Source organism: Pelodiscus sinensis, chromosome 15 (assembly GCF_052426305.1).
Source record: "Pelodiscus sinensis isolate ZL-2025 chromosome 15, ASM5242630v1, whole genome shotgun sequence".
NCBI classification, from domain to species: domain Eukaryota; kingdom Metazoa; phylum Chordata; order Testudines; family Trionychidae; genus Pelodiscus; species Pelodiscus sinensis.
In genome coordinates, this window is record NC_143066.1 from 7,339,603 (window position 1) to 7,352,170 (window position 12,568).

The window sequence follows — 12,568 nt, forward strand, 5'->3', positions numbered from 1 at the left end:
GTAGAGCAGGACAAGGTGGAACAGGGGTGGGGCAGCATTTGCAGCGGGGAGTTGTGCTGGGCCCTACACCTGGGCTATGTCTACACTCGCGGCTTCTTGCGCAAGTATGGCCGTTCTTGCGCAGGAATCTGCAGAGTGCCCACACGGCCCGCCGGCTCTTGCACAAGGAAATGTACAGTACGGCGTGGTAAGAGAGGGCTTCTTGCGCAAGAGCGACGCTCTTTTTTAACAGGTGTAAGCCCTCTTGCGCAGGAGCTCTTGTGCAAGAGGGCAGTGTGGACATCCGGCAGGGATTTCTTGCGCAAGAAAGCCCTATGGCTAAAATGGCCATCAGCGCTTTCTTGCACAAGAGAGCCTCCACACTGCCATGGGCACTCTTGTGCAAAAGCACAGCTCGCACATGGCAGTGTGGATATTTTCTTGCACAAGAGTTCTTGCACAACAACTCTTGCGCAAGATGTTCTTGCACAAGAAGCCACCAGTGTAGACATAGACCTGGGGTGCTGCAGGAGGCTACCTGAGGCCCTGTGTCCCTGTAGGAATGGCCCTGGTTGCAAAAGAGGGACATCTGTGGCTACTGCACACCACTCTGGGGGCCTTTTTAAAAACATAAGTCAGAAGACTAACCCTTTTGTAGCCTCTGGAATAGGATGAGGTTTGGGGTTGTGCTATTTTGTGAGATCACTCACCATTTTCCACACTTTGCAGCAGACTTTAAGGCTACGTCTACACTAGCATGATTTTCTGAAAATGCTTTTAACGGAAAACTTTTCCGTTAAAAGCATTTTCGGAAAAGTGCGTCTAGATTGGCAGGATGCTTTTCCGCAAAAGCACTTTCCGCAAAAGCAAAAGTGGCCAATTTAGACGTGGTTTTCCGCAAAAAAGCCCCGATCGCCATTTTCGTGATCAGGGCTTTTTTGCAGAAAACAGTACTGTGCTGTCTACACTGGCCCTTTTGCGCAAAAGTCTTTCGGAAAAAGACTTTTGCCTGAACGGGAGCAGCATAGTATTTCCGGAAAAGCACTGACAATCTTACATGAGATCGTCAGTGCTTTTCCGGAAATTCAAGCGGCCAGTGTAGACAGCTGGCAAGCTTTTCCGGAAAAGCTGCTGATTTTCTGGAAAAACTGGCCAGTCTAGACACAGCCTAACAGTCTAACTATTTCATTTTCCAATATCCTTTGTCTTGCTTGTAGCTGGGTGAAACTTTGTTATGGGATGGTGAGATGTGTGAACTCCCCCTTCAGTTAACACAACTGTAAGCATAACCTCCCCCTAAGACTTCTTTTGGGTTTGCTGAGTCCATGCTGAGTATGTGAGGAGGTGGGGGCAGAAGAGAGGCAGAAGAAAAGGAAATTGACAACAGATAAAAGACTAGGAAAGACAGCCCAAAGGAGCAGATGAAAGCACAGCATGACCCTGGAAAAAGCTATGTGAGAGATAGAGCTTTCAGGTCTGGTGTTGGCAAGCATGGAGGTGGTAAATTAAGAAACTGCTCCTTTTGTTTCTGGTTCCCACTGCATTCAGAAAAACAGGACTTTGTACATTCTTTGTAAATAAGATTACAATAATAGCTATACCAGACTCGATCAATTTCTGCTTCCAGCTGGGATATGCCAGCGCCTCAACTTCCTGGCTGCTCAGGTCAGAAGAGGCAATTCATGTGTTTCACTGGACATCATCCCTCCCCAGTAAATCAGAGTGCTCTTCTCACCCGTCTCTGACTGGTCGCTGGCTATACTATTAATTTACCAGGGATAGTGTCCTCCTGGGGGGAAGTGACTGGTCTTAGAACCGTGGCAGAGACAGAGCATGGCTTTTTTCCTCCTCCTTCAGCAGTGTCAGTCATATTTTTCTCCTTGGCCAGCCGTGCCTTCAGTAGTTTGTTAGCCTCATGGAAGGCCATCTCCATCCGAATATCATTTTCCTGTATTTCATAAAAAAAACCTGAGGGGAGACCAAAGAAGTAAACGATGAGGAGCTGCTGCAAGCTACTTCCCTCTGTTCTGCGGGAGTCCATACTCCTGTTTTCACCACCAAAGCTAACAATGGGGATCAGGACCACAATAAGGTGCAAACCAAAGGCCTACCAAGTTTATCAAAGCTACACATGTTCAGCTGATCTCATACCTAAGAGAGTCCAAGACAGGATGCTGGATGGCTCCAAGCAGGTGGCATCCTCAAAGAAGATTTCTGCCTCTTCATAGTGCTCCATCACGACAGCGATGATACCACACAGCAGCAAGCTGGAGATAGTGTCGAAGAGATTACTCCCAGAACCACACAACTGATTAAATCCATGACACGAAGCACACCCCTCTAACTGCCATCCCCCCAAGCCAGAACCAGCAGTACCTGTGCAGGTGACTTGGGTTTAGAGAAAGAGCTTCACGAAAACACTCCTGGGCTTTGATATTTTCCTCCATCAGGAGGCAGAATGCTCCATAGTCTAGCCAGTGCTGGACGATCTGGCGGTCACGAGTCAGCCTCTAGGTATGAGACACCTTTGCTTTAGTTAGGGTTCCTGTGGTTTTCTCTGATGCAGAGATTGGTTAGAATGAGGAGTTCCAGTTTTATAGTAATCCCCCTTTCTGTACCTCCAATCCCAACAGTTGGCTACCAATCACCAGCCTTTATTTGCTATGAGCGAGGGTTTCTCTTAAGCAGGGATCATAACCAGTATCAGCCTTCAGTCTAGCCGCCCCCTTCACCTGGCAGTAAAGAGCAGAGCATCCTCCCCCATTAGCCACTCTTCTTATTGCTTTTCCGGCTAGCTCACCTTCCCTCTTGTTAGAGGACACATTCTGCCGATTCTCATGCTCGCTGCCTCTTGTGACAGCCCATCAGATCCTCTCTTTCCCCCTCCCCATCAGGCTGGAAGCCCACAAAGACATGCATGGCCGAGGCTGGTTGTCAGCCTGAGATGAGCGTTTCCCTGAAAAACGTCTCACAATGGTCAGTGCTAAGCACACTGAGCTGCATCCGCCTTCCTTCACTTGGCAAAGCCAACAAGTGGATTTACAGTAAGAAACTTGAGATCTTCTTTGATTTGAGCCCCACTGCTGTCCCTGTAACACACTGTGTGCTGAACAATATGGCTGCAGGCAGGGGAGGGAAGGGAGAAGCCCTCTTACCTCCTGGTAATAGACAGATGCCAGAGCATAGTCCTCATTGACTTCGGCTTCATGGGCAAAGAGTCGAAGCTGCTCACAGCTTGTGAAGGTGGGCGAGGCAGTGACAGGGTGCTCCTGTGATACCATCTGTTACGAGACAAGAAAACAGGGGAAACCAAATGAAGTCAAATCAGCATGCAGCGGTTTGGCAAGGACGAACTAGATCACTGTGTGGCATCACTGTGCATCCCCAATGTGATAGAAAATGCAATATGTTATAGGCTGAGCGACAAATTCTTGATCATTTGGACTGCTGATGGTAAATAGACTCTCTCCTGCGTATCTGTCACTTGTACCTCACTATCCGGTACATACAATCATGATGGACCGTGCGCTACCTTCATCACATAAGCAAGGTGTCTTCCCCGTTATTTACATACCCCATTGTTGGTCTCCATCTTAAAAACTGAAGAGACACTTAGGGTATGTCTACACTACCCCGCTAGTTCGAACTAGCGGGGTAATGTATGCATACCGCACTTGCTAATGAAGCCCGGGATTTGAATTTCCCGGGCTTCATTAGCATAAGCGGGGAGCCGCCATTTTTAAATCCCCGCTGCTTCGAACCCCGTGTAGCGCGGCTACACGGGGCTCGAACTAGGTAGTTCGGACTAGGGTCCTATTCCGAACTACCGGTACTCCTCGTGAAACGAGGTGTACCGGTAGTTCGGAATAGGCACCCTAGTCCGAACTACCTAGTTCGAGCCCCGTGTAGCCGCGCTACACGGGGTTCGAAGCAGCGGGGATTTAAAAATGGCGGCTCCCCGCTTATGCTAATGAAGCCCGGGAAATTCAATCCCGGGCTTCATTAGCAAGTGCGGTATGCATACATTACCCCGCTAGTTCGAACTAGCGGGGTAGTGTAGACATACCCTTACAGACTTTCACATAGACTGAGAATATTGCAAGCTTCCTGCTGTAGTAATTTGTGTTATGTCACCTGTGTGGGTCTTTCAAGCTATGTCTGTGCTATACACGTTTTAGCAACAAAACTGTCAATTGCCCTGTTGCTAACAGTTGGCACATGTACAAACTGTTTGTCAGCACTTTTGCTGACAAAATACTTCTAGCCCCACAAGCGGCTTTTGCTTTGTCAGATGGAGAGAGCACCTGCTGACAAAGCAGCCTTTACACTTGCTGCGGCAAATACTTTGTTGTTCAGGGGGTAGGTTTTTTAAGTGCCTGTGAATGACAAAAGTTTTATCTTTCAGTTGCAAGTGTAGACTAAGCTCATACACTTGAAAGATCTATATCGTATAGATGAGTCTTCTAGTTGACTTTTCCTCGTCTACCCCATCATGCATCAGCCCAAAGACACCTCATACACATACATATTCCATGGCAATGGGACCACAGAAGTACCTACATTATAGATTAAAATGTTTCTGAAAATGTCTTGGGATCTGCATGTTGGGCTAAATGTTAGTAATAGCAAAATCAGGGCTTGATCCTGTTCCCACTGACTTCCAGGAAAGCCATGTCAGGCCTTAGGTCCATAGTGAATCAAATGCACTTACAGTCACACTATGACAATGTTCTTACTATGTGACTGGGTGTCTACCCACCTGGTTTAGAGCAACGTGCATCTGATCCACCAGGTACACATACAGCTCACTCAGGAAAGCTTGTAGCTGCTCCAGGTTGTTGAATGCTGTTGTCCTCAGGTATTTCTCTCTCACAATCTTCACCACTGCATGCTGCAGAGAACCCAAAACAATTACTTGACAAGAGGGTCTCACCCTTCAACCTACCACTTTCCTCTGTAGTCACGGCAGAGAGCCAAAAAAACACCAGCTTCCTGTAGCCTGAACCCATAACTCGTATTTAATGAAAGTAGTACAGTCCTGGTTAAGGGGATGGGCGGATGCAGCTGAATTCTACTTTTGGCCAAGCAGACTATGGTCCCTCTTGAACAGACCCGAGTCCAGTTGGCACAGTCCATGGTGGAGCATTGGACAAATACACATGGAGACTGAATTCTTACCCCAAGAAAGGGCAGTTCCTCCAATATCTAGGGTCAACTGGCAGAGTGGTACAAGCGTAGGCCACAAGTAACTAAACCAAACAAGTTAACTCTTTTTTCATCTTAGTAGGAAAACTCAGGTTCAGGACTGTACATGGAGGATTATTTCATGTGGAAAGCTGATAATCCATCCCTTCCTTTAGCTTTAAACTAAACTACACCTGCCTAAGCACATGCTCTTTACATTGCCTGCTTAGAACTGCACCCAGCTGACAGAAAAGATTCTCCTGACATGTAGCCAAAGGTTGGCCAAGTGCCTGCCCCGGTAGACAGAAACCTAAGAATGTATGCCCCTGCTGGAACAGGCACTATCCGCAAGAACTTAAAAAAATAACAAATAGTCTTGCAGCACCTTAGAGACTAACGAAACAGAGAGATGGTATCATGAGATTTCATGGGCACAACCTCACTTCTTCTGATGAAACTATCTGCAAGGGATTGCTCAGCTGCAGTAAGATGGCACCTGTCATTTTAAGTGCCAATTAAAGCACAAAAGCTCTCCGCTGAAGAGAAAGCATCAGGAAGGAACTGGCAAGGCAATCAAAGAGATACAAGTGGAGTGTTTGCCTTCAGCTGTTCCTTAAAAGCAAAGTATTTTCCGGAGCTGTTGAGCTCATAGTTCAGTTGACATTTCTGTTCCTCCAGGGTGTGGTGATCTATCACGCCACCGTCGGCCAGATGCTTCCCAAACAGCTCATGGTACTCATCCAAGATGGCTCCAGCAATACTAGTGATCTGATTGTGGAAATCTTCCACAGCCTAGAAACCAAAGAAGCCAGGGCTGAAACAGGAATTCAGACTTTAAAGGTAACTGCTAGTACAAAGCTTGAAATTGACTTTGTTATAAAACCCACCCCATCTGCTAAGTAAGTTTGACTCAGCCTCAATTATTCTGTCATATCCTTCCCATCAACAGCATAACTACTAAGGTGTCTGTGTATCAATAATTAGATGATGCTCCTGCTATATTTTTCCAGCCCAATTTAGTATTTCAGACTTCGCCAACTCTTCCATGGTAGTATAAGCATCACATAACATCTATATAACTAGCCAATTAGCCTGTCATAAGACGGGATTTTCAGGTCTCTCCTCCACTTCGGTCGTCTCTCCGTCTCTCTCTCTCCTCCTCTTCCTCCTGCCTCCCCCCCTCTCTCTCTCAGCTCTCCTCCGCCTCCTGCCTCTCTCTCTGTCTCTCTCTTTCTCTTCTCCTCCCCCTCCTGCCTCTCACTCGGGATCGCGGAGCCCAAATGGCCGTTTGGGTGCCACACTCCCCATGCTGCATGTGGGGAGTGGAGCCCAAACGGTCGCTTGCGCCACTTGCTCCCACGTGGCGGTCTGGCTGAGCAGCGCAGAAGTCAGCTGAGCGCCACGGCGGGAGGCGAAAGGGGGTGGGGCCTGGAGCCGCTGTCATGCTGCACATCACCGCCCCACCCCCCTTCGCCTCCCACCGTGGCACTTGGCTGACTTCTGCGCTGCTCAGCCGGGCCGCTGTGGGGGAGCAAGTGGCCGTTTGGGCCCCGCACTCCCCATGCAGCACGGGCCTCCCAGAGGGAACAGCCAGCATTTCAGGCAACAGCGCCCCCCAGAGGGAACAGCCAGCATTTCAGCGTTACAGACTCTCAGACACTGAGATACTATATATATGATTTGTCAGGACCACTTTAAACTCACGGACTAACCCTCTGCAGCATAATCTGTAATCTCTACAAGTGGCAGAAGCTTCCAGCAACTGCTGTTACCAAAACATTCTGTGTACACCAGACACAATAGTACAAGTCAGTTCAAAAGCAGCACTTGGCATCTGTTATCTTACATCTTTCGCTTCTTAGTCATGCGTTCAAACTCAGTCCTAGCTAACAGCGATCAGAAGCCTTATTTTCTTAAAATGGCTTAGTGGCTTATGGGAAATGAGTCAGCGGTTTCAGTCCAGTTTCCAATGAACAAGTGGCAATCTCTCACACACACAAAACTACACAAAAATTGGACTTGTTGGCAATCTCAGGGTACGTCTACACTAGCTTGTTAGTTCGAGCTAGGTAGGGTAATGAGGGCAAGCGGAGTACTCCTCGTGGAATAACGGTAGTTCGAATTAGGATCTTTAATTTGAACTACCTACTCCGTGCTGCGTGTAGCCACGGGCACGGAGTTTGGACTAAGGGGGATTTAAAAATGGCGGCGCCCGGGAACATTCAAATGAAGCCCGGGATATTTAAATCCCGGGCTTCATTTGCAACTCCGCTTGCCCTCATTACCCTACCTTGCTCGAACTAATGAGCTAGTGTAGACGTGCCCTCAGAGAGGCCAAGGATTATATGGGTCAGTGAAATTAAGCTCGGCTCTTGCTGGGAGAAGTGGGACCCCTCAGGTCTAAGATAAGGAATGCTGATTTGTTAGAAAGATGAAACTGGCACTGCCCCTCCCAAGCTGTGACTGCTCTACGGATAGACAGCAGGACAGTATCTGGGACTGTCAATCTGAAGCATTTCATTCACTTAATGTAATGCTGTTTCCTCCCCCTCTGAGTCTAGCTAACACAGATTAGGAGAGGAGCTTGCTAAAGTTATGATACAAGTACCAGATACAAACTACATCCCTAAACACTTTCTGCAGTTTGTCCGTTAGAAATGAATGTGTTTCCTGCAAATCTTAGAGCAGTGGTCTCCAACCTTTTTACACCCAAGACTCATAGACTTTCAGGTCAGAAGGGACCATTATGATCATCTAGTCTGACCCCCTGCACAGTGCAGGCCACAGAATCTCACCCACCCCTCCTAGAATAATCCTCTCACCTATATCTCAGATATTGAAGCCTTCAAATACTTTGAAGACCCCAAGATGCAGAGAATCCTCCAGCTGTGATCTGTACCCCATGCTACAGACGATGGCGAAAAACCTCCAGAGCCTCTGCCAATCTACCCTGGAGGAAAATTCCTTCCCGACCCCAAATATGGCGATCAGCTAAACCCTGAGCATGTGAGCAAGACTCACCAGCCAGACACCCAGAAAGTTCTCTATAGTAACTCCTATCATCCCTCCATTGACCTATTTACCACTGATAATGAATGGTCAATTAGTTACCAAGATCATGTTATCTCATCAAACCATCCCTTTCATGAATCCATCTAGTTTAATCTTGAAGCCAGATAGATCTTTTGCCCCCACTACTTCCCTTGGAGGCCATTCCAGAACCTCACTCCTCTAATGGTTAGAAACCTTCGTCTAATCTCAATTCTTAACTTCCAAGATCACTTTTTAAATGACAGACCAAGCCAAGATCTACTGCCCCGCCCCTTCCTTGAAACCCCACCCCTTCCTTGAAGCCCCGCCCTCTCTATTCTCCTCCTCTCCATCACTTGCTATCCCCAATCCTTATACTGCTCCTTCCGTAGGAAGGGATTTTTCCAAGATTTGGCCTGTCTAGACTGGACAAATGTCAGAAAAACCCCTTCTTTTGGAAGCCCCCTTATTCCTCGTGGAAAGAAGAATATAGGGGTGACCAAAAGAGAACGTTTGCTCTTCCACTAAAAAAAGCAGAAGAACAAATGCAACCCTGGATGCAGAAGAGTTTTTCTGGGATATCTCCAGAATCCTGAAAAACTCCTGCAGTCTAGCCAGACCCTCGCTGGGTTGAGACAGGATGTGTAGTCTCTGGGTTGGGAATGAGGGATTTGGGTGTGGGAAGGGGTGAGAGGTGCAAGCTCTGGGAGGAAATCTGGATGCAGGAGGAGGTAGAGAAGGAGACACTGGCTTCGGTGAGGAGGCTCCAGGCTGGGCAGTGTTGGGGTCAGATGGAGGGTTGGGGTACTAAGCAAGCCACAGGCTTGTGGATGTGAGGGTGCAGGAATTTGGGTTGGGGCATGCGAGGGGCTCAGGGCAGGGGGTTCCAGTGTATGATAGGCTCAGATCTAGGGTCTGGGGAAAGGGGAATGCAGGAGTGGTTGTGGCCAGATGGGGGCTTGGCCCCAATTGGGGGTTTGTTGGCCAGGCTTCTATTTTAAATAAACTGTGTCAAACACAAAAAGTTTCTGCATTGTCTTTTTTTATGAGAATGGCAGGGAACCTGCCTTGAGTCAGGGGTCACTGACCCATAGAAAAGTCAGTCTGGAGCAGGGGACACAGTACTGGGAAGGGGTGCTAGTGGGTTCTGGGGCAGGGAACAGGGTGCCAGTGGGGGCAGGGCAGAGGGGGCAGGATGCCAGAAGGACAGGTTTCTGCAGCAGGGGCCAGGGTGCCAGTGGGGGCCAGGGTTCTGCAGAGGGGAGCAGGGGAACAGTTTTCTGTAGTGGGAGACAGGGTGCCGGTGGGGACTGGTTTCTGCAGGGGGGGGCAGGGTGCCAGGAGGGCAGGTTTCCTCAGAGGGGGGGCAGGTTTCTGCAGCGGGGGGGAGGCAGGGGAGAGAACAGGGGGGCAGGAGGGTGGGGGACAGGTTTGGGACAGGGGAGAGGGAACAAGGTTCGGGGGCAAGGAGTCCCCTACACCAGCCATGGAGGGAAGCCTCTGTCCTGCGCGCCCTCTGGGGCCAACCCGCGAAAGAAGGAAGCCCCATTGCGTGCCTCTGCTGGGCCTGATCCCCCCCCAACGACCAGGGAAGCCCACTCAGGTGACCTCTCAGGGGCAATCCCTCCCCCCCACCACGCACCTGCCCCGGAGCTGAAACCCCCGCACGTGCCTGCCCCAGGCTAAAACACACACCACCCTCTGCGGCGCAGGGAAACCCCGCACGCGCCTGCCCCGGGGACAACTCACGCCTCCTGCACTGGTGCAGGGAAGTCACCGTGCTGCTCTTCCGGAGCCAGGGCCCCCTCCCGCAGTGCGCCTGATAAAGCAGCCAGCGCACTTCTGGAACTCTTGGAAGTAGCACTAAGCTGCGGGACTTCCATCCACCCGTGGGAAGCTGGCACTACCTCCATTTTCACTGGAGGTAAGTACTGGGGCTTCTCGGGGGTGGGTGGAAAATGGAAGGGGGCCCAGTTGCCTCATGATCGACTGGTCAAGGCCTTGCGATCGACCAGTCGATCACGATCGACCTGTTGGTGACCACGGTCTTAAAGCATAGCTACACATACAGTGCTGCAGTACTGCCACGTTTGTGAAGGCTTTCTACACCAGCAGGAAAGAACTCTCGTTGCCATAATACAACCACCTTTGAGAGCAGCAGAAGCTCTGTTGGCAGGAGAAATTCTGTGCACATGAGTACTTATGTTGGTATAACTTGTGTCACTCGGGGTGCAGTTTATTCACACCTCCCCCCACAAGTTACATAAGTTATGTAGACACAGGCTGTAGTGTAGACATAGCCCCTAATTGCTCATTCTGCTGCTGACTTCTCAGTTGTGTTGATTTGAAAATGAGGATCTTGGATATTAGACACCTGTGAAGTGCAAAACAGTCACAGAGAAGGCCTACCTTCTTAGCTCCTGCACTCCGGCGTGGTAATTGAGGGCGTGGAGAAATCATCTCCTTAACTCTGTATGAGAGAGAGCAGAGGAAGCTATTCAATGTGCAGAAAGCAATTCTATCCGTTCTGGACTCAAGTGGTCTGTATTTCTAGGATTATGGGCCTGTCAAGGTTAGATTGGGAATAAGGAACAGAAACAATCTGATCATGGGATAAATTATGAAGCCTCACAGGGAATGTCCATACAGCAGCTGGAATGACAATTGCCAACTCAGCCACACCACATGCACTTGATCTATCATGCAACAAACGGTAGTGTGTCCACAGTGGCATGGGCGGTGGCTTGAGCTAGTTGTCCAGGTACAATCCTACCTGACCTCCTGAGCAAATACTTGGGCAGCTAGCCTGAGCTACTGCTGTGCCATCACAGCCACTCTGCTATTTTCAATGTCCCAGCTCAAGTGGAGCTGGAAGTCACCCTGCCAGCTGCAGTGTAGGCATAACAGAGACCCAGAACAACACAGTGCAGCCAAATCTCTACATTCGCTGTGGCTCCTTGGAGAACTACTTGTCTCACACTTCACTCAAGGCCTGGTTTTCATTTATGTCATAGGGTGTAAAGGATGCTCAGTATGAATGTGAATAATGTCCCTCGGCTCTTTTCACAAACCGGACTGACCTATACTATCTAGTCTAGTATGTAGTGCAGGTTGGACCTCCCTCATCCGGCACCCTTGGGACTTGACCTGTCCTGAGCAAGGGGATTTGCCAAACAAGGGGAGGTCCTTCCCAACATGGCCCGTGTTACCCCCAGCTAGGACTCCAGCCAAGCCCTGCTGCTGCCTGCCTAGTCATGGCTCCCCAGGCTGGAGCTCTGGGGCTGCCACGGATGCTGTGGCTTCTATGGCTGCTGGGGCTCTGTGGCTACCACCCAGCAGTAGGGACCAGAACTCCCTGCTGCGCCACCTTCCCTCCACACGCAGCTCCTGATGAGGTCATGCCCCTCCTCCCCCGCTCCTGCCCTGCGGCCCAACCTCCTTATAGCTGGTAAAGATGTACCTTATATCCTCCTTACACCTGGCAGGGATGTACCTTATACCCTCCTTATACATGGTAGGGATGTTAAATTTCGATTAATTAACTAATTGAATAGTCGATGGGATTTTCATTGACTATTCGATTAGTCGATAAGAAATACCATGTTCTGCCTTTGAAATGTACAAGAGCCTAAGCGGGGGCTCTTGTACATTTCAAAGTTGGCACGCCGCGTGGAGCTCGGGGCCAGCGGAGAGCACCCCCGGCCCCAGGCTTCATGCGGCGCTTCTTCTTTGAAATGTACAAGAGCTCCCACTTGGGACTCCTGTACATTTCAAAGATTGAAAGGCCTGTGGAGCCCAGGGTCAGTGGGGGACTATGCTGGCCCAGGACTCCATGTGGCGTTCCAACTTTGAAATGTACAAGAGTCCCCACTGCAGACTCATTTCAAAGTTGGCTGCCGCTGCGCCCTTGCCCCCTCCCATGAAGCTGGAGTGAACTGTCTTTTAAACTGGCTCCCTCCAGCATCCCCTTCCATTTCTCCCCCCCCCCCCACTGCTTCTTTGTGATACAAGCAGCAAGGGGGGGGGAAGCAACTAATCAACTAGTGTGTCGACTATCCAATAAGCTTTTGCTTATCAGATAGTCGATTAGTCGCTTACATCGCTACTCTGTGGTCCAGGCCAGACCATGGATTTTGCCGGACCATAGAGTCCTGGTTAAGGGAGGTACAACCTGTATTTGTGCTGCGAGCCCATTGATCTGGCCTTTTGCATTCCCGCAAGGTGCCTGTTAATCCCTAGCTCCAACCTCTGTACTTTGCTGTGGGTTGATCTCTGAAAATGCTCAATATCAGGACAAATATTCAAAGTACATCCTCTAGCTTACTCACCCTCCCACCTGCTGCCCTACTTAACCCCTGCCTGTGTGTGTTTCAGA

The 12,568-nt window shown here is 49.6% G+C and overlaps 1 protein-coding gene across 4 annotated transcripts in view; it reads right to left on the reverse strand.

Moving 5' to 3' along the window:
* Positions 1-12,568, reverse strand: part of CFAP70 (cilia and flagella associated protein 70) — a 47,445-nt gene that overhangs the window by 14,150 nt on the left and 20,727 nt on the right. For 3 of the 4 annotated variants that reach the window (XM_025185396.3, XM_006124560.4, XM_089782246.1), the window contains exons 14-20: positions 10,603-10,663; positions 5,764-5,955; positions 4,739-4,870; positions 3,135-3,260; positions 2,356-2,489; positions 2,131-2,246; positions 1,753-1,947 (exon numbers count right to left, since the gene is read on the reverse strand). In XM_025185396.3, coding sequence (XP_025041181.3) covers positions 1,753-1,947; positions 2,131-2,246; positions 2,356-2,489; positions 3,135-3,260; positions 4,739-4,870; positions 5,764-5,955; positions 10,603-10,663 — 956 coding nt within the window. The remainder of the gene's footprint in view (positions 1-1,752; positions 1,948-2,130; positions 2,247-2,355; positions 2,490-3,134; positions 3,261-4,738; positions 4,871-5,763; positions 5,956-10,602; positions 10,664-12,568) is intronic. The other variant, XM_089782247.1, reaches the window with a different exon arrangement.